General features: G+C 42.9%; 2 protein-coding genes across 2 annotated transcripts in view; both read right to left on the bottom strand.

Moving 5' to 3' along the window:
• T265_10547 (hypothetical protein) overlaps positions 1–8724 on the bottom strand; it is a gene marked incomplete at both ends in the record, with an annotated part of 57585 nt that extends 48861 nt beyond the window's left edge. The window contains one exon of the mRNA XM_009176949.1: positions 7993–8724. Coding sequence (XP_009175213.1) covers positions 7993–8371 — 379 coding nt within the window. The remainder of the gene's footprint in view (positions 1–7992) is intronic.
• Positions 8725–9714: 990 nt separating this feature from the next.
• The window catches only part of T265_10546 (hypothetical protein), a gene marked incomplete at both ends in the record, with an annotated part of 48546 nt that continues 35331 nt past the window's right edge, over positions 9715–22929 (bottom strand). The window contains 2 exons of the mRNA XM_009176948.1: positions 9715–9762; positions 10613–10694. Of these exons, the coding sequence (XP_009175212.1) occupies positions 9715–9762; positions 10613–10694 (130 nt within the window). The remainder of the gene's footprint in view (positions 9763–10612; positions 10695–22929) is intronic.

Here is a 22929-nt window from a genome sequence, read left to right as displayed (position 1 = left end):
TCATCTCACTCGATTCCCTGTCCATTTACACCATACTCATTCAAATATGTTAAATACCGCTCTCTTAACCTTTGCAATTGTATGACTTGAAAAGACCTTGCCGAAAACATGTTCGTCAACCCATTTGTGTTACTATTTAGACTATAAGAAATAAACGATACAGTAAAATTGGTTTCTCATAGAAGAAAGCTAACAGAAATCAGTCGGGACGAATGAATGAGAATGTGGACGATATCTTCCTAATAGGTTGTGGCCGTTTACTTTAGGGGGAAAATAAAAAAACAGTTAACACTGAGATCACTTATCTGTGTGAATTGATAATCTAAAAATATAGGGAACAGAGCAGCGAATTCTGAAACAACCAGCCAGTTTTTGATTGGGATCATTCACTCCAGTATCTAGAATATGGTAAAAGTCCACTGAGTTGAATAGACGACTGAACACACGACAAAGGACATATCCCATTCCATCAGGTGACCCGACGTAGAGCTGAAACTGCTCTTATCAAATGATGCAACCCAGGGTATGATTGTCTGAGTCTTAGCAAGTGGGAAGAGATTGTCTCAACCAAAGTCATCCAATGATAAATAAAAAAAATGTCAGGTACATACTGACTCAAGATGCCGTGCAAGGTGGATGAAAAGTATTCAGACACAAACTGCCGGCTGCGTTTGCTGGTTGTTGTGACTTGGCTATTGCTTGAAAGATTTCCGTCACCGATCAAGAAATCATCACCCATGGTCAGGTGGGTGGACACATCCTACGCCCTCGATTGCGTTTGTACACATTTCGAAGGCTATTTTACGATGCAGTTTTGGGTTTTTGCGGGGTAGGTATTTCGTTCATAGCCACACCACTCGTTCGAACGGTCGTCCCTCTGTTCTGGCGTAATTATTCCGGTGAGTCCACACAAAATGTGTGGCACTCAAGTTTCGCACTTATTAAAGCTCATCAGCAGTTCACATCCAATCGCTGCGCCGGGATTTGAACCCCGGATATCTGACACGCGGGGCGAGCGTGTAGCCACTACTCCACCAACGCACGTTGGACGCATCCGAATTTTCACGTCTGAACAGGCCAACGCATTTACACTTGAGCCATGTGATTGGTGTGCCCGACTCATCGAACGATGACCCAGTAACTGTCCTGGTTGTAACGATCGATTGACACGCCCGTCAGGACTTCCCAGTCAGGTAGCGTGACACACGGTTGAAACCCACTGGGCAAGTTTTTGGTGATGACTGGTTTGACAGGAAAACTGCTTTACTCACGATTCCAGTAATTCTTTTGGTTTTTTGTATTGTTGTGACCCATATTCATTGGACCCGATTGGTGGATCAAGCAACAAATGCGATTGGAAAGAATAAAGTGAACGGCTCATTTGGAGTACGAGCCAGTCTTAGGAGATTCGTTTTTGAAAATATACTGCGATATCTCGAATATCATACAAACTGGAACATGAGGTGGCCTGTGTGCAGCACATTCAGTTATAGAATATCATAAACGAGAGATTCAGTTGAGTCTCTCGAGAAAACCAAACTGATTTGCAAATGAGTATATTTCTCGAAAACAGTCCAATTTGGGTTCAAGTAAAACATACGGTTGACGGAAACTCGGGGACTGCGCCTGCCTGATGGGCCCCAAGAAGGGCGAAACCGGTCATGGGCTGTCGAAGAGTTCGCAGCAACCTTGTGAGTAGTTTCCTTTATGTATATATCATCTTTATTTGGAATAATCACATACAAGATCAAATCTGAATGGGGAATATTTAAATATCCTCAGACAAAAGGTAACTTCACAAAATGAGTGAAACCTGTATTCGAAAAATCGTGACTCGAGGAACCGGTCGGTAATCGTTCATACGAATTTGTTTATGAAATTGAAATCTCAAGTTCAAAATAATCGCACTTCAGTTGTACGCGGGCGATGGTAAGTTATTTAAACTAGTGGCCTGGAAGTCACAGTTTCGAAATTTCTTGAGTGTTTGTGTGACTTACAGTGTCGATGAATTTAAATAAGGAAAACAGCCACACAATGCTTGAGCATAGCTTGGTTTCATCAACAGAATTAGGTATCACGCAAAGCTATCAGATAGCCCTTGAAATCTAGGTAGACGCAAGTATGCAGTCTTGATACTGTACTGAAGATACGTCCTTCAATGGTGACCATATGGTTGTTCGTTAGTTGAACAGAAACAGATGAACGGGCATCATAAGCTACTGATATGTTGAACAGAAGAGCCTCAGTAAAATTCTCACATGCTTTGAATATAGTCTTTTTCATGGGTGGTGGTGAAGTACAGATCAATCTGCTAACAAGAATAGAAGTTTCAGGCATGATGGGGAGCACCGTTTCGTGCGCTGACACAAGAAATTGTGAATAAGATTAAACCACCAGAACCGGAGGGAAGTTTTACAACTTGTGTAAAAAGTAATGTGGCTTGCAACAGCCTCTATACACTAAGCTATTTCAGCTAATGATAAATAAGTAGTTTCACAAGATGCCATAAATCCTGATAACATGAGAAGGCATTTAAGGATTCTCTTTTCAGTCGTATTTAGAACCACGAAAGCAATTTTACCGTACTTTTTTCAAGCACGAATGATGAATGAATAATGACTGTAACCGCTCCTATTTTAAAAACATTTTGCCTGGTTACCAGAGTTCTGTCAATTTGTGGGTGAAAACTCCCAAAGTGGCGCAAAAAGAACTGTATTGTAGCAACCAAAATGATACGCATACAGTAAAAGCTTTACAGAGAGCAGGATCCTTAGAAATCAAAAAACGAAAGCTCCGTTCGCTTTTTTAAGAGAGGATCTCTGGAGGTTCATCGCTTAAAACTGATTTTATTCTTCACATATTTTTAAGCGGGACAAGCCAATATTTACCACTAGTACGATGGTATCAGCAACGAAAAGCTGGGAGAGCAAATGACGAATGTTCAGGCGCGGGAGACTATGGCATAAACAGTTAATCGATGGTAAATTAACCCATTTATGTTATTAGGCAGTTGTTCAACCAGAACGATAGTTTTGTCGCACGAGTCCCATTGACTACGAGACTTGACTGTCTTTCGAGACCATTGAACACCGATGAGTCTAGTTCTGCGGTCCACATCCAGGATGGTGGCTGTTGTCAGTCGCGCTAGATTTATTGGTAAATGCCATCACACTTCATTGCTTGGCCTTGGCTCCTTTAGAATGTTAATCCTGCGACAACTTGTGAAGTGTGACTAGCATGCCCATCACGCCAGAGTTTTTTCTTCTTAAAACCATCTGACGTACCTCAGAGTTGCTATTGTGATAGCTATACTAGACCATACCGAACATTCAGGGAATCGATGGCCAAACACTGAATAACTTCGTACAGACGCGCATTCAAGCAGTGTGCCTTTAGTCTTCACATACTGGATAGTTTCCTTTAAATATTTGGAATTTTTAGGCTTTTTGAATCAAAATCCATTCATTGAGATCCGCTGATTGGTCAGTTGATTGATCGGCGGTCAAACAATTGTACAAATTAACTGCTGCAAATGCCTCGCATATTTTTGCAATGATCTGGTACAATGTTTTCAACAAGCGCAATATACGCTCTTGACAGTAGAGTAACTAGCTGTCAACAAGTACCTTCAGGACATGAAGTTGCAACTCGGGTGATGGGCACAAGTTTGGACAAAATTTTTCCCGCTTGACGAGTCTTTTTATAGCCAGAGGCAGGATTCATCTCCCCATATTTGTTTCTTAATTCTGACCGCTGTCCTGATAGCACACTATTTTAGCAATCTGCTCAAAAACGTAGAGTGCTATCGAGGTGGACGATATTATTCCCTAAAATGAATTCAGTCTTCATTGGCAGAAGCAATCATAAAGCTGCAATGAAGCTAGGCCATACGCAGACTTGTGCTGATTCTCCGAACCATACTAAACTGTACAGTAGAAAACCAAGCAAACGGAAACGCACAAGGATTCACCCTATCAGTATGTACACCGCGTCTATTAAATTCGTTCCAAAAACCGTGACAAAGTAATCGACGGTTACCGAAACACGAGGGCAGACAATGTACCCACGGTAGGCTTGTTTTAATTTATTACCATAATGTACAACGATAAACTCTCTTAATTCTTCTAAAATTTTCACATTTCTAGTTGCCGTAGTCTACAATAGACTTGCATGCAACACACGCGAGCCCCTTTCAGTTTACAACGGTGCTACCTGCTGATTTTAAGTAACTGAAACTACTGTAGTGACTTTCCAAGTCCAAATTCTAGCCAAGATCACTTTTCTGTGGTCACAAAAGACTTGGTTTGACGTTACCTTAACAAACAATGAGAACCATGCTGTCTCTACTTGGTGTGAAATCCATTTGTAACTAGGACCAGGATGCGAAATTCAAGTCTTTTTTGTTTTCAACGCGGCTTCGCAGATTCGTACAATACTGTATTTGAAATGTTCATAGTCTCCAGAAGATATGCTCTGGCGGTGCAATAATCGGCTTTCATATGAGGCTGCTTTTTGTTGGTTCGCTCTCGGTGGAGGTAAACAACGTGCAACTCTGCGCAACGTGCAACTCACCCTGGAGATATCTGTTGAAATTGTTAACTCTGTGTGATCTCCTGAATAAGTTAGATAGTTTTTCACCAAGCCGATCAGTTGGGTAATAAATAAGGTCCCTCTGTGACAGAGAGAGCTGATGACGATTGCATATTGTACTCCTTCTGAAGACAGGCTGCATTCACATGAAGGCCATAGTGTTGTTAGTCGTCCAGCCTAGATTAGGATCCGTTCCTTTTACGATAGAGCACTCTGAAGACTGTCTAGACTTTTTTCCCGTATCGGCTATTATTGAGAGATGACCGTATTCTTGGGTTACAGGAATGTTTGACTGATTGTCGACGATTGTGTAGCTTTTTTCCTGCCGACGATTTAATCCATGTAACCGGAGGAATTGGCCCTGTCTGCAAAAGGCTCATTTTCAGGAGGGAGGTTCTGACTGAAATATGTTTCTCCTCATAAAAAACTACTCAGCTGTATCACCTTTTTGGTACCTAGCTGTCATGCCACCCGAGGAAAACATGAGGGCAGGGATACTCCCAGGTTGACAAGCCTAGACAGGGGAAGTCAAGAGGCAGAGGTCGGGTTCGCGCTCTAACCACTTGAACCATTTCACTCCCATTTAGCAAACCCTGTCGAACCATGCCGAATAACCGGGTGTTGAACTCGGACCACTGTATAATGAAAACAGGGTTTCAACATCTATATCACTCGAGGTTGATAAGTTGATATGGATAAACCTGTGATTTTGATTGAGCACCAAAAACGATATAAAGCATGAAGCGCGCCAAACAAAAGTGGAATTTGGGTAACCCAAAATGTCTGGGTGCAGGTTCTAGCAATCGAAATTCTTTAATTTCGATAAAAAAAATGATGTTCGGTGGATTTTGCATCAAAATGGTGGTAAATCTTTTGGACGTGGCCTTTTGACTCACTGGTTCGATGATACATGGGGTTATTTTGAGGTGACTCACTGGTTCGATGATACATGGGGTTGGGTGCATGAACTGTGAGCCGTATTTATCGGTGTGTGGTTATTTACAGCTTCCGAAGATTTCATGGAAGATCTGACTGACAGTAATCTTTCCAACCGTCATCATCATTATCGAAGAAAGCAGCACCAATGGGACAGCACTGGTGGTCAATTGCTATGCAGTGTGACTTTACTGTGTTTCGTAGAGCGGGTTACTTTCGGGACATCTCAAGCTACACAATCGGATATTCGATCTACCCGTAAAAACCAGGCTAATCTATATGTCCTATGTCTATCTGACCTTGTCAGATAATTGAACTGCTTACTAGGGGTCAAATGAAGCTTCCAATTTTCTGAAGGAATTTGAGAGGACTTGAGAATTCACAAGTCTGTGAAACTCGGATTTCGAAATGGTAATAACAGAAGCATGGTGCACTAACCCTTGAATGCCACCCACTTTGGGACTCGACCTGAATAAGAGGCACTGCGTGTTTGTAAGATTGGTTTCATATCGCTTTGTCTATCAGCTTCCTTTGTTTAATGAAATAAAACACGACGAATATTCGTAGTGTCGTAGGAGGTCGAAAGCCAATAAAAAGGCTGTTTTGAAATTTGCCAGTAAATTTGATTACCTGGCTGCAATTAAGTGATTTCCTTAATTCAGAACGCGAGTAGAGGGGAAACTTCAGAGAAGCTTTAAAAGGTAGAAGTGGCTTGGAGGTTAGCGAGACACCAAGTTTCTTTTTGTATAGAGCACTTTTAGATCATGTGCAACCGTGAGGTTTACTACCCGCGTATTACATACACAGAAACTCGTGAATTGTCAATGGTAGTTAGGTTATTTTCCAATTACCAGTTTGTAAGAATGTCTTCTCAAAGCGACCGAAATAGGTTGGTAAATATCTCGGTCTGGTTCCAATTACTGGCAACTTTTTTGTTTACTTGTCTAAAAAGATGACTTCTGAGGAGCATTTGTGGCGTCATATAATTTGGCAAGCTAACAGATTGTGAAAGCGAATCAAAGCAGATTACACGCACCACCCGAACGCAGTCATTACTCTAAGCGAACCAACGTTACTCTATGCGGATACGTGGAGTCTGTTGAATTCTTGGTCTCTGGATACCCCATCGTCACGGTCCTCTACACTCACTTGTTCTGGCTATAATTATGGGAGCAAGTTTGTCTTTTGCTGCTCAACGAGACAAGCAAGCATGGTCTCTTTGACGTACTTGCTTGCGGTAACCGAACGTATTTTTTGATTCTGCGCACTCCAAAATTGTTGGAGGTTGGCATTTTCGATGGACATCGGATTGGGTGTCTTCTGAAGTAACTTCTTGAGGGCAACCACGCCGAAAAGAAAATCTCTCACGTGTATCCTAAACATATTCTTGAAACCTCAAAATAGATACGTTTAGGTTCATCAAACTACCCTTCTATCAATTATCAACCGCCATTACGTACTTTAACCTTAATATGTCGCACCGGTCATGGCACCTACAATACTGAAACACTGAACTGAAGCTGCTCGGCTGTTGGATTAGCTTACCTCTATGCCTGTAGAATGCCACAAAGTTGGAGGGAGGATTGAGTATGATAAGACTGAACGAAAGATCACGATTGGCTAATTGTTGACATCACATAGATACAGTTTTTGGGTGGGACATCACACTTGAGGTTGCCGAAAACACAGATATCCCACGACTGGATTGTCCTAGTTAGAAGAAATCATGTAGGCATGAGTTTGTTGACATAGTCAACTTTTACCCGAACTCGGGGACTGTGTCTATTCGAATAGCTCCAAGGAGACAGAATACCGGCTCCGGGCTGTCGAAGTGGTTTTAGCAACCTCAAGAGTAGGATGCTTCATCAAAACAGTGTACCGTGATATCTCCAATATCGTCCCAAATGTGACACGGGACGGTCTTTATATGGTGCCTTCAGTTGAAGGCAAAACTGCTCAGTACCTCATCGCAGAACACATGGGGAGGTTGGGCATTCGTCACTCGCCTCAGGGGGTAAAACCGCACCAATGGTACTTGTCCGTCAAAGGGTCGGTTCAAGAGCCACCACTCTGAAGGGCTGTCACAATGATTCTGCCCAGTGTATGAACCACTCAGAACGGGACCAACATCCATGGGCGACATCCCGCCCACTCCTCGTTGTGGACTGTGCGATAGATTGGCTTACTCTATTTGGTCACTGCTTAATTTGCCGTAATAAAAAATGACTCAGGTAAGACTGCTTAAAACAGAACATCCTTACTAGTTTGCTCTTCAAGGCACAGGTGAACAACGAAGTGCAGCCGGTCTTGAACAAATTTAGTTCAATAGCGTTATAAACAGTGGTATAATGAATAGAAAATTTCAAAAACGTTACTTTTAATTTCACTTAGGTGTTGCAATACGTTGTAAGACGTCATAAGACGTCATAAGACACAAAACGCAATTAAAGTAATTATAAGACTCACTTCCGTCTGAATTGGTTTCCACGCCGAATCCGTCAAACTGGTTAAGGTGCCAACTTCCCTCATATTTTGCACAACTGGTCAAAGATTCTTTCACACCGTAACGTCCGCAGAATCCAGTGGTGAATGCTCCGCGATAGATCCATCGACCTTTGACCTGAACCCCTTCTCCGTGTCGCTTCCCTTTCAACCATGTCCCACTGTAAATATTCCCACTAGGCCAGATATACACACCACGGGATTCGAAACCCATAGTCCACTCGCCAGAATACTCTCCCTGGTTTTCCGGACCAGTGGCGATGCCCAAACCATGTGCTCTGCCTTCATGCCATTCACCCACATAACTTCCACCATCGTTGAAATCAAACCGCCCACCTTCCATAAAATATCTTTCTTCCGGTTGAGAAGACAAAAACGGAATAATCTGACTGGCCCTTTATCGAAACCAGCCCACGGTTTTTTTTGTAGAGAATCACCTTGATCTGAAGAAGTGAATATCAATTTCAGCCTTCCGATACATAGTTCTAGGGAAGGCTATGATGTGTCAACAGGATCAGTGACAGCAACACCAACATTAATCTGTTCACAAGGCCGGTTGGCCGTCTTGTGTGGTGTTCACACTTTGATCGATCAAAGCGTGTTTTGTCAATAGTATTTCCTCTGGCTCTCACGCGCACGCGAAAGTTCACCACTATTAGTAGTGATAAGTTGGTTAGAGTAAGGGCAGTCAGCGACGAACGATCAGAAAATGAAAACGGCGGACAGCGAAGGAATGTGAAGCGCGTGGACACTACTATTCAGTGTACGCTTGTAGAGGAATATTTCCTGACTCGTGTGTGATAGTGTTTGCACTCCTCCCTAAGGCTTGGTTAACCGATATAAACGCGGCGTATACGCCTGAGGTTCATCCGATCTCGGAAGCAGTCCATTGGCGTGTGTGCCTACGTACGTGCCGACAGTTGAGATTTGTGTTTGCCAACCTCCGTCCAAACGCCCGCCGGTTCCTACGTTCTTCTGACACATTCAGTGCGATGCATGTCTGTCCCACCATGGTTGAAATGTCACAGTGTGCAGCACAGTGAAGGAAAACCACCCAAAATCCCGTGCCGGGATGGCGGTAACAAGCACGCAAAATGGTATGTGTGCGCTCGCGTTTGCGTAGAGTGTACCGGGGCTGAGGATAATTCTGTGTGCTTCTACGGTGTCAGAATAATGGGCTGGCGATTTTCACCAATTCTACTGTTAAGGACATAGCCTGATGTCCTAATGCGATCGATAACGTATGGAGAAACCTTGTCCAAAAAATAGCGACCTATTGATCTAAATGCGGTTAAACAAATTTAATTTTAAACTTTTGACAGTAAAGAGGTCAGAATTCGGTGCCCATGAATTGTCCAATCCACAGTTGTGCTAGACTATCCACATTTTAGTTCTTTTTGTGCGTCTTCAGGATGCAGTTTAAAGTTCGTTCCGTGAAAATATGAAAACATTTGGTATTTCGTTTTCAGGACGCAGTGAACATCCACTCACATATGCTTGACCTTTCAAGTAAATTACTTCCATTATAAACAAACTCCGCTTTTAGATGTCATCATCAACGCACAAATCACTGAACGAAAGGAAGGTTCTAATAGATGAGATGCAAAGTGAATTCGCCACAAGACTGCACGAGTTCATTGAGTGGAAAAACTCGATTGGTGCTGATATTTCTAAATGAAATAAACCTTAACTTTTCCGAAGTGAGCTCCAAGTGGGAACTTTCGCCATATCTACCTATAAAAACATCAGAAATGGTATAGGATGAACGTGTGTTGATATTGGTGCTGCTTGTTCAAGGATTTTCTTAGAGTGCATGGCGGAAATTTAAAGTGAAATCTATCTATCGAAATGACATTTCAACTCATCTGCATAAACCGGTGCTAAGTTATTACTGACTGTGGCAACAGTGGACGGTGACACAGTCCGGTGAAGAATTTTCATCTCATTGTCACAGTTATGGTGAACGTGCAGTGAACTGTTCTTAAAGCTTGTATGTTCGGTGTTACTGTGTTGTGTGCTGTGTCCAATGTACAGCTTTATGCCAAAAAAGGATATGATGTCGTAGAACAGTGGCGAAGAATCCATCAACATAGTACAGTATTCCCTCTGAGGAAAAGGTGAGAAAATCCCCATTTCAAAGAGAAGCAGCTTTCTCGACCGCATAATGTCCCACATAAGCACATGAAACAAAGTTAAAAATATTTGGTTAAAACAAGATAGCCAACAAAAGTCAGAAACGATATGTTCTTTCGTTGCTACGTTTCTTGCACCAATCGGCTTTTCAAATTAGTTACTTAATCTAGAAGCCTGTTCCAGAGCGACTGCGTGGTAAATTTTTGAACCCAGAAGTTTGATATACTGCAGTATTCAATGTTACGACTGATTGTCTGCGTCCTAGTTTACATCCCCTTCGCCTTCCACTCGGAATTTAGCGGAACCTACAGGTCATCTAGCAAAACAGACATTATTAAAATGATAGATTACTAATGACTGCATACGTTTAATATAATAAGCCCGACAAAATCAGGAACGAATCATCAGTCGGACATATTGTGATAATATCAGCAGACATCCCGAGACTCACCAGTCCAACCGAGCCAAATTTAGAAAAACATTTGATCAATACAGCGCTGAACAGATTGTTCCACCACTCCAGATGACTAAACCTAGAAACGGGAATAGACGAAATTGTAGCACGCACCCTTCATTAAATGAGGAGCTTGAATTTGAGCTGATTTCCACTAAAAAGAAGCCTGCAACGACATGGTATGGTAATTTATCGGTGTTTTTTAGCTGGGCAACGTTTCTCTCTAATGAAAAAGCTTCGTTAAATCAAAAAAAGTATTTCGCCAGGTTGGTGAATTTTCAAGATGAACGGAGGATCGCTAAGTTTTTAGCTGAGCAACGTTTCTCTCTAATGAAGAAGCTTCGTTAAATCAAAAAAGTATTTCGCCAGGTTGGTAAATTTTCAAGATGAACGGAGGATCGCTAAGAATATGTCTTTCAGATTAACACCCTATTCACTTGGCCTGAAGCGGAAGTTGCCCAGCTAAAAACCACCGATTGTTTACCGATTGTTCATCGATTGCTTCTTACAGGATGTCTCCTCAATGGGTTCCCAAAATTTTCCATTCGATTGGAATTACAACAGACCTTGTGCTCGCAAATTGTAAAGGTGGGCACACTCTATTAGCGAGGTTGGAGAAAAACGGGGAAAACCACCCCGTATCTAATAAAAACACTTGCAGCAAACCATACCTTTGCTGTCTAGGCCGCTCGATACATCGCCTCCTTCTGGCTGAAAATGGTTCTTTTTTAGCAGAGGGCTTCAATTTCTCAGTAAGAAGAGGGGTTATAAAGGCGAAGGAAAAAATTCCCATCGGTGGATCCATTTCACAAACTTCATTTAACGGAGGCGGAAAGGCTACTAGTAGAGATGATTATCATCCTTAACTCCCAGTATCCAAGAGCTCCGAATGTCGAACAAAATGAGCACAGTAATGCTGAGGCAGACAGGTATTTGCTGTCCATGATAAACCACTTAGGGTAAGGTAGGTGACATCGACTGTCCCAATCCGCCCCGTGTCTCTATTGCTTACTAAATATCCTTAGAGTGCATGTCTTCGTGAGTAGACGGAATAGTCTCCCTAACCTACGGGCTGGCCAGATTCTTGGAGGAAATCTGTATTACATATTCACATGACATCTGAAACAAAGTAGCGGGTTTTCCCGTTATCAGGAAGGTCAGTTTCCTGAAAGCAACCACTGAATGCCCGGAATCAATAGGCAGCGCCTCACAGCCTTTTATCAAACCCAGACAGCGCGAGTCAGCGCTGATCTAGATCAGACAACGCCCCCGTAATATGCAGCACGTCACAGCCTCGTACCAAAGCCAGACCGTGTGCGTCAGCAGACAGTGTCCGTCCAATAAATAGCCTGAGACCGTTGTACCTTTCTCAATCGCACGCACTCACGCTCTAGCACTCGATTGTTCGGAATATAGCGATTGTGTTCTCTTCTGTGAGTTTTTCTCCAGCACTAGGCACTGGAGCGGGTCAGCAGCAGATACCACAGATTGACGAATCAGCAGATATAACACCCGTGGTACCAGATGAGATTTTTTTCGAATTGCGATATCAACTCGTTTTATACTAATATTCCAAAAAGAACTCCTCAGTCACATATAAGCGAGCACTGTTGGGAGACACCACCCTTTCAAAACAGACACAGCTCACGGTGGATGAAAGAGTAGAATGCGCAAAAACACGTCTGAATCTCACGCACTTCGCTTCTGATACCGGGGTTTACGATCAAGAAATAAGTCTTGCAATCGAACCCTTATTATTCCCAAATTGAAAAAAATGCCTTAGCCGGGCTCCTGCACCTGTCCAAAATATTTTAGCGTTGTGTTATTGAGAGTTCCGTCGTGTTTAAATGATAGAATTTCGCTGAGTTCCCATATCAGATTCAGAATTGAGAAAGTGACAACTTTGGACACAATGCCCTTCTTAGACTTACAAAATCGGTGGGAAGCTAAAAACCGCACCATATCAGGAGCCAGCTGGTAGTGGGGCGATTATGAACTGCCCATCTACTTAACCTAAATATTTGATAGTATTACCTCAACAATATTTAGCCGCGTAAGGTCCCTGTATACAGAATAGGTTTGTAGAATAACAGCCCAAAGTGAAGTAAAGAACAAACTTTGGAATGCGGGGCTTGATGCCTCAGATGGTCTCAGATGGTCAGAGCGCGAATTGACTGACTGGAAGGTCCGTGGTTCAAACCCGACCTCTGTCTCTCGATTTCCCTTGTCTAGGCTTGGGCACACTGGCAGTATCTCAGCCCTCAAGCTTCTTCTGGTGACATGGTGGTTAGGCGCCAAAAAGGTGCTACAGCTGAACAACTCATTATCGCTTCCAGAGAACAAGCACACTACAGTATGCATTGGGGGCCTCCAGTACAATAAAACCAGGAAATGTGTCCGTAAAAGTAAATGTAGCGCCTGCACTATGGCTTATATAAGAATGATAGCCCGAGAACTTCACACAAGAGTCGGCGAGCACAAGAGAAAAATAAAAAGGCCACTAATGGACTGCATAGATCGGGTGTTACTGATCGACTAAGCAATGGCGGAATGTGCACTGGACACTGCAATGCTGTTCATACCACAGAGAGTGAAGACCGAGATGGTGGATATCACCAAGTCTCCCAATGTGAATAAGTAGAAGGCGTGGAACTGACGAGCGTATGAAGCACGGTTTTGTATCAGCCGAGCCGACACACGGTGGTGGGTGGTTCTCAGCAGGGAAGAATCATGAAGAGAAGTAGCTCAGATGAGATGCATGATCTTAGCTGACCAAAAAATCCTCGTAATCTCACGACCCACCAACCAAATGTCCTTAGCATTCACAAGCCCAAACATACCAACAAAATTTTCCGGTAGCACTTATTATGGCTAATCATTTAGAGCGCCTTGAACAGGAAGCTCAAGGATCCAAACCCAATAGAAAATAAATTGAATTTCTCCCAAATGATCAAGTGCAAAGTTTGGGCAACCAAAACAAGTGACAAAAACTGACATTCAACAGTGATTTAGTGGGCTGGTTGGAAGATATCCTGCTAATCAATGTTCCGTCTGCCTTGAAACTCGGCCGCCTTGATAAACTATTCATCTGACCTAAATAAGCTTTTGTGTCATAAATAAACGTCGCCTAGCTAAAAAAAACACTGATTGTTTATGGGACCCTTCTGTAATGATGACTTATCAATTGGTTTTACACATTTTCCTTGTTTATGGGTCTGTAATGATGACTTATCAATTGGTTTTACACATTTTCCTTCCGCTGAATTTGAGAAGTCTAGTCCGTACTGAGGTGCTATAGCATATGATAATTTTCCCGGAGTTAGTTCGATCTCTAAAAGCTTATTTTTGAGGAGAAAAATCGTTCCTTTGAGAAGTGTTATTTGATCAGCCGAATAAAGGCCTCACAGTAGGTACCAGTCGACTTCTAGAACTCCTACCTGAAGTTGATAGGTCAAACTGGTCTGCCAGTTGTTAGTTTGTTGTCATGATGACCACTAGACCAATAAGCAAGCTTATCACTCACTTGATAGGGTACGCTGTCATAACAGTTTGATTCCCTGACCTTAGCCCTCGCACCGAAATTAATTAAACCTCTCGGTAAACCATTGGGTGTGTTGGTAACACATGAAGCTACGTTTTCTTTGAAATGAGGCCTAGCTCACTCTGCTCCCAATGCTCGGACGTGACACCATAAATTCCGGTTGGTTTTGCACTACGTCGTTGGATGTATTAGCGATACCCTTGACCCATGTCACAGTTCGTAGTTTTTACCACCCATGCGCACCGTATGCATTAGCGACCTATCGATTAACACCACTGTAGGATTTTCACAGCACACCTTTTTGCCTTGCATTGTCAAAGTCAACATATGGCGTCATTTCAAGTTTTACCAACGGCGATATTGTGAGTACTTCTTTCGCATCAGTGAAGTCAGCATTCGCAACGTGATGTCATTTCAAATTCAATCGTTTATTCTGCCTCCCCAACTGTGTTTTGCTGATGGGCTACAGTTGTGAACAGCGCCCGAACAAAGATTCGAAGTCAAGGGGCAGGGAGATATCATGGTGCCATCGGACTGTAGGATAATATAGTAAAATTTATGGATAGTACAAAGGAATGAGTAGCATCGGTTCAGTATTGTCAAGCAGCAGAAGATAATTTGATACGTTCATTTCGATAAAATGTAATGAATCAGAGAACATGCCGAATTTCTTTCCCAAATAAAACAATGAAAGACGCTAAAACAACGTTACCCATAAACTGGTTGGCTGGTAGAAACTTCGTTGATGAGTTTTGTTCACTCGAGCAGGTGCAATAAAACGGCCGAAAAAGGGTGAATGAGACTCTTTGTATTGTTTAACTACTCAGATTCCCACAAGTAGGCTAGATCTGTGCACTTCGCCCAAAGACCTCATCTTAAAATTCTTGCAGTCAGTGAGTAGAACTGCGAATTAGTATAGGCTGGATGATTACTAGCCCTTGCTGAATACTCTGCTATGAATCGTAGTGGCAGATGTGTCCACGAGGACTTCAGCTTGGAATTCTTACCTAAATAGGTTGAATTCTTTGTCCGCTTCCTATGGTGTCAATGAATTGTGTCGGTAATTGCTTCACGAAAGGATCGAATGTGGTTAATCGTTTGGAACATTCAGCGTGATTACAGTACAGAGTCTTCCACCATTTGTGTCACTTTGTTCCACTCTTTATCCGAGTTCAGAAACTACACCATGTTGCATCAAATTTAAGGTACAAAGTCAATGCGTAATTTACACAGTTCTGATCTCCAAAGCCAGGAGTTCTCCAAAAGCGCTTCTTTGTACGACTTGAATTTCTCCGGCTTCACGGATATAGTATAGATCATATGTTGAATAAAAAGTGTCGATTTAACGTCGCCACTTGTATATTTCATTTTGGAAGTGCGGTCCCTAAAATTCGGTTTTGAAGCTTTGTGCTCTGGTTCACTGTGTGTTTAACAGTTAGACCACCATCCTACTTCTCCATTGAATAGGTGCATGATCAAGGTATCTTATGTCGAACGAATAAAAGTCTAACTCCACAGTTTATTAGGTTAACACATGCAAAAAGCCTTCTCTTTACTTGATTCCTATGCTACTATAGTACACCAGATGGTTGACAGGAGATAATAGAGATATTCCTGATATTTTGGAGTGCAACTGAAGTGCCAAGATGGGGCTACTCAATGTTGTTGAAGTTGAGGATGTAATTTGTTGATGCAGAATTAAATTTCACAAAATGCTGGCTCCGGGAACTATAGTGTAATTTCCTATGGGTGCTGTTAATGCATTAGTGGAAACGATATTTAAGCACAGCTAAGCTACCGAACAGTTGTTGCTGACACTAATAATAAAGTTGGGAGCTGCTAGCCTGTGTGCGATAAGGAAGAAGCAGGCTCACCCTATCTGTCTCAAACATGTTTGTGTAACTTACCGAGCTGGCGTGCATTTTACGATATGATTACTTGACCAACTAGTTTTTTTGGCAGTGATGCCCTGATTGAAATTCGAGAAAATTGAGGGTTCAATCATTTCGGCTTCCAGGCGTATTTAAGATAGGGTGGAACTAAATAGAAGACAATTTATTGAACCGAGGCAATAATTAATCACCACGATTCCCCCTCTCAGTTCTGTTGGTGCTGGTCTTGAAACTACCTGGCTTTGTGCAGTCCAGTATGACTCTACTAAAAAAGATGATGCAGAAGATAGTACAGACTATATGGAAACTTGACATCCCTAAAATGTTCTTCTGTCATTCATCTAAACATAAGCCGTTCCGTAGGCCGTCGCACTTCCGTAGAGTATAAATTAGTATGTACTCCGTGTTTATGCTCCTGAGTGCTGGCGAATGTACACCCGACCAAACGACTGATAATACTCATTAACATGAACCAGCTTTTAGATCGGAGAATTACAGGACGTCTCTCAATACCGTCATCAATCTGCCCTTCGGTCACTTCGTGCTTGTGGTATTACACAGTGTAACTATCGATTATTCGTCACAGTAAAAAGCGTACTTCTGAAGAGATCACATATAAGTGTTCTCTTCAGCTTGACTGTGTTTTCACGGAGAAAGCTTTCATTGAGGTTATTAGAGAATAGGAGTGACGAATCTTTGCTGGTAAAGCCTGACAACACTGACTGACACATTGCCGGATAGGATTTGTAATTCATCCCCTAAACTGATATGTGAGCCAAACATACTGAGAAAAGAAATAACACACTGCATGCGGCTTTTATTGCGGTTTTTATTGCTCAGGCGATTGTGTCTCCTATAAGTGAAGTCAATCTATGCTGAAAGCCGGGAAGCACCGTACAGCTGTCTCACTCCAATCAGGAGTCATCAACAGCGCGAATCTCACAGAACTCAGAGAGCTTCGAACCCGCAAAATTCCGGCCAGTGGTTTAGCATTTAACAGTTCGGCCACAAGCTGCTGTACTGCAATTTGATGAGTGGCGCTACATCCCATTCAAGTACTAATTAGTCGCACTGCTGATCAGCCACTACTGGCCAAACGGTCAATTGTTCACGGGTTCAAAATTCTTTAGAGTTTTGCAAGATGTGCACTGCTAATGTCCTCCAATAAGGAAGAAACGGCTATCCAGTGTTTTTTGGTTTTTCAGAATAAACTAGCTACACTTACAAGACGAAATCAGAACTAAAAATTCAAAAACCTTTTCACAACGCAATCGGGAATCCCTAGTGAACGTTTGTGAAACCGACTGGTGAACACGTTTTGCCGTTACTGAACGCAGTATTCTTTTGGTTTATTCGGAGATTTCAGTTAGGTTAGGATTTCATTTTTACTAGGCGTCATGTTAACTGTATGAAACAGGTCACTGTCAAGCTGTCAGGTATCCTTAGCGAGACATGGCGTGGGTCATCATATGATTTTTTTATTTCAATGTATATATATATAAATGTATACTTATTGTCACCAACAAGCTGTTCTAGTGGTCCGCGAAACAAGGAAAGCGGTATCCACCTACGTCGTTGATTGCATTTGAAAGGAGCTCAGTTGTTCACCAAATTCAGACTCAATAATGCTCTGTGTGATTAATTCTTCATTGGAGTCGGAAGTTTCTCCGTAAACAGGCTCTTAGCCCTTCCACTCCTCTATCTGGTTCCGATGAGGCTAGTTGGAGGGAAAGGGGTGGCAGTTGGACGGTGATGAAGTCCTAAGTGAAGGAATCTTTAGCCCTAATTTTGACAAAATTGCTAGATGAGGCTCGGATCACGTGATGCATTTAATCGACCTTCGGAGGCAATTTTCGTCATGGCAATAAGCTTTATCCAGTGACGGCCCTGTTTGTATGTGCTCGTCGGCATAACACTTGGGATCTCCACATTGTGCTTAAGTCATTTAAGCTCTATTCAGTGGCTTACAAATATTCCTTCTTTATAATTAACAATTTTTACAAGTAAATAGCTTATGGTGATGATTTCTAAAGAAACTGCGACGATTGCACTAAGGTGTCTACAGTCTACAGATCTTCACACCAAGGTCGTTGAGTACAATATAAAACCTTCCAGACAACTAAGCAACGCAGCCGAATATCAAGGTTTAATCGAAGACTCAGTATGTTCTTGTCATTAGACAGCAAGAAGACCACGGCTCACGAGCCAGCCACTAATGTCCTAGACATTTGGAATCGCCAAATATTTCAATCTGTGCAGAATAGGAGTAAAACCCCTAACGATACCAGACAATTTCGAAAAGAATTCTTGATTTACCACATGGTCATATAATTCTGCTAGATGATGTGGCTCAATTTTTATCAATACGACATGAGCTAGGAATCTTTTATTGTATTACGACTTCGTTTTTGGCAATTAGTTTTGCCTAAAATAATAGGCAGTCCCTTTTCTGGGGAAATCACGATTCCTGAACAACTGTATATTGAGGTAGAATTAACGGTTTGGAGGTGCCGTTGGTGCTGAAGGGAGACACTTTAGAAATTCATTTGAATTGCTTGTTTGTGATACTCTTCGGGTAAATCGACCGCACAAGACTCATCTCAATTATCAGTTGGAACGCGGTTTAAGAATTGACCGAAAAACAAATAACAGGTTCAACCGAGCCCGTCTTCAACACCAACCTTTTCACTAATGGTGTACAGCGCAAAGTGAACTAGATTCAGTGCACAAGCACAAAGTGTGCTTAATAGAGATTGTGGGACCAGATCAACCTAAAGTGGCCCAAAAAGGGACAACAGGTAGTAAGCTGTTCAGGGTATTCATCAGCTATATAGTAGAGAAGATGTTGGACATCTTGCGTAAGAGAAATGTGTTTTGTTTACAAGTCCAATGTCCAGTGTTACTGCGATAAGCGCAATAGTCCGAAAAAGCGTATTTTGTGGTTGGTAGTTGGAAGATTCATATAGACAGGGTAAGAAACCAGAATAACTTCATCCAACATGTAGGCAGCACGGATATACGTCTCACTATCCTCACGATAGTGGTCCGATAGGAATATTAAAAAGTGTACTACTGTTTTCAATCATTGGGAAAATGTTTGGAACCGATTGGGAAGTCATCGCTTCAGAGGGGTTTGGTAAACAATCGGTGGATTTATTGCTGGGCAACGTTTCGCTTTTGACACAAAAGCTTCGTCAGGCCAAGTGAGTAAGTAAGTAGGTTGATTGGGTTTTAAGGCAGTCAGGGAACCAATCCGTGAGATTCCTCCTTATGACTAGTGACGTGATCAGTGCTGGGTGCTCAGTCTGATGTCCCTGTTTGTTGATTAGTGGGGATGACTAAGCTGTACGATAGATCGGTTAGGGGGGTTCGTCTTTATGAGGAACCCGGATTTTTTCCAAATGATTGGAAACATCTACGGACCATGTGTTCGGAAGCTGTCAAGTGAATATGTTCGATTGGAAAGATTGGAGAAAAACTGGGAGAACCATCGCATTTTCAACATTAGATGCATGAAGCGCAACATAATTCCCAAATCTCTGGTTGTTAAGCCACCAGATGCGTCCCCCGCTTCTGCTCGAATTGCTTCTTCAGCGGCCAAGTCATTCCTCAAAAAGAGGATCCATTTAACCACTCAACGTTTGACTGATATCCGCCACCGCGCATGTCATCTCAACCACGATCTTCAGTACGCACTGTCGCCTGCTGACTTCGAATTACTGGATACCAAAGCGAAGGAAGTGAAATCAGCTCCAGGGTAACAGTGCAAGGATTGACAAATACGCAAGTTCGAGAAATTGCTTTCTACCACTCACTGTTCTAGTTACACAGCAGAGAAGAGTAAGTCATCCACTAGCTATTGTAGCGTAGTCAATTTATCAGATAGACCCTTAAGTGATGAGGAACGTTGTCTGTTAGAGAAAGGATCGAATTTTGCAGTAAGTAAAAGCGTTATAAGGGCAGAAGAGATCATACATAGTGTTGAGTCTGTATTCCAGAAGCTTCCTTCAATGGAAGCGGAAAAATTACGTGTACAGTTGGTCACAGTCCTGAAGTCCCCGCAACCAGGGGTTCCAAACATTGCACCAGCTGAGCGAAGAGCCTTAGACACGTTAAAAAATGTAGATAGCATAGCAATTACAAAGGCAGATAAAAGTAAGGCCACGGTCGTCATGAATAAGAGTGACTATTTTTATAAAGTTAGACAACACATAGCTGCTGGTCCTTACCGACAAATTAGTAACGGAAAGATCACGTCAATTATGAGTAAGAGTAAAGTTGAAGTTGGGAGGTATCTAAGATCTGTGGTAAACCATCTGAGGCAAGGCAAGTGGTATCGATTGTACCCAAAATGTGCAATCCAACCACGACTGTACGGGTTAGCGAAAATTCACAAGGACGGTGTCCCCATAAGACCAATAGTGGATGGCATAGGTTCACCACCACATGAGCTGGCCAGATATCTGGCAGGTATCCTTAAACCACTTGCCGGCAAGTCACCCACACACATTTAAGATTCGTATGACTTTGCCAAAAAAGTAGCTGGGTTTCAGATGGAGCCAGACGAAGTCCTGGCTAGTTTTGACGTCAATTCGATGTATACCAACGTCCCTAAAGCGGACGCTGTGGAAGTAGCGAGAAGACTTTTACTGGCAGACACAACGCTGCAAGAACGAACGCAACTCTCCGTAGACGAGATAGTTGAAGGCATAAAGGTATGCCTAAACCTCAGTCAATTTGTTTTTGACTCAATTATATACTCTCAAGAACAAGGTTTAGCGATGGGATCACCAATATCCCCGATTTTGGCCAACATGTACATGGAAGACTTCGAACAGAAAGCTTTAAACGGATTCGAGTGTCCACCAAGGGTGTTCTGGCGTTACGTAGATGACACGTTCGTTGTAATAAAGCGGGATAAGGTGAACGAATTCTTTCAACATCTGAACACATTGGACCCTCACATTAAGTTTAGCATGGAGCTAGAGTTCACATTGGGTACACTAGCTTTCCTTGACTGCATGACACACAAGAGTGGTGGGAAATTAAAAACCACTGTATACCGGAAATCAACAGATAGTGGTGCGGTCTTAGACTACTCCTCTGCACATCCAAAAGCAGTATATGCTAGCATAGCCTCAGCGATGTTTAGGAGAGTGAGAGCACTGTGTACAGAGGAGGTCGACCGAAGAGCAGCACAGCTCGAGGTAAAAAAGCGACTTCAAGATGGCGGATACCCAGTGGGTTTAATTAAGCGACAACTAAGACGGGTATTGGTGCCAACACCAAGGCCCAACAAGGAGTGGATCGGAACAGCGGTCATTCCATACAAAACAGGGACATCTGAAGTCATTAGAAGGGTACTGAATACGGCTAACATTAGAGTAGCTTTCCAGAAGGGGAAAACTTTACGCTCGGTGTTGGTGCATTTGAAGGATCGCCTTCCGGTTGATAGGACTAGGAACTGTGTATACAAAATAAAATGTAACGACTGTACGAAGGTTTATATAGGTCAGACAGCCAGGGAATTGCACACCAGAATCGGTGAGCATAAGCGTTCCATTAACAAACCACCGAGAAACGCAGAGGAATACCAAGCGTTAGTCAAAGATTCAGCAATGGCAGGGCATGCTCTAGACACTGGGCATAAGATAGATTTAGAAAATGTGGACATCCTGAGACGGGGTTTAAGATTCACACCACAGCGACTGGTGGCCGAGGCGGTGGAAATCGCCAAGCATCCCAGTGTGAATAGAATAGAGGGGGTAGAACTTGCAAACGTGTGGAGAGCGGTCTTAGATCAGCCGAGATGACACGAGGCGGTGTGCAGTTATCAGCGAAATCGCCTGGGTCTAAAAGTACAAAATCCAAGTAGCGTTAGATCCAATTAACCAGCCCACCCCCATCCCCAAACTAATTGTCCCAGCACCCTTGGACGAACACAGGTGAACGAAATCTGTGAACGACCCCAAGAGGAATTTTCCATTAAGGTGTCCTAGACTGAAGAAGCAGGGACGAAAAAATCCGGGTTCATCATAAAGACGAACCCCCCCCAACCGATCTATCGTAAAGCTTAGTCATCGCACTAATCAACAAACAGGGACATCAGACTGAACACCCAGCACTGACCACGTCACTAACCATAGGGAATCTCACGGATTGGTTCCCCGACTGCCTTAAAACCCAATCAACCTACTTACTTACTCACTTGGCCTGACGAAGCTTTTGTGTCAAAAGCGAAACGTTGCCCAGCAATAAATCCACCGATTGTTTACCAAACCCCTCTGAAACGACGTACTGCTGTTGGTTCATGCGGTTCTCGCATGCCAGAGTCGTTTCAAGCACACAGACATTCAGTGAATTTGTATGTTCATCGAATTGACCCTGTGATTATTTGCATGGATTATACACCTGGAGTGATATTACACCCGCTCTGTCGCAAATTTTTCATGGCTGTGAACAGCGCTTATTTATTCGCCGCATGCATTAAGCATTCATTCAGGCGGATCAAAACTGCGTGCCAATTCAAACGGGCTCACGCCTAATTGCTCGTCACCTGATGTGCTGAATTTCACACTACGCACCGCTTGCCTTGTATCGGAAACCCTGTCCTCATTCTCTCCTTTGGTTCTCGTTTAAAAGTCGTGACAATGATGTCTGGACATGCTTCATCAAACCACAAATCTCATGCGCAGCGTCTCACCGTCCGCCAGACCGGTGTGTGTTGTGATTCGCTCGTAGAATGTATTATACTCGTCTTCTTCCCCCGGAGTTGTTTTGTTTGACGCATCAGACTCTTGTTTGTCTCCACGCCTGCAGGAACGTCGCGCACTCAGTTGGACTGATGGTGTGTGCGTGTGCGTTGACCGATGGTGGGTGGG

This window comes from Opisthorchis viverrini (assembly GCF_000715545.1).
Source record: "Opisthorchis viverrini unplaced genomic scaffold opera_v5_378, whole genome shotgun sequence".
Lineage (NCBI taxonomy): Eukaryota > Metazoa > Platyhelminthes > Trematoda > Opisthorchiida > Opisthorchiidae > Opisthorchis > Opisthorchis viverrini.
This window is presented reverse-complemented; position numbering and strand designations above follow the sequence as displayed.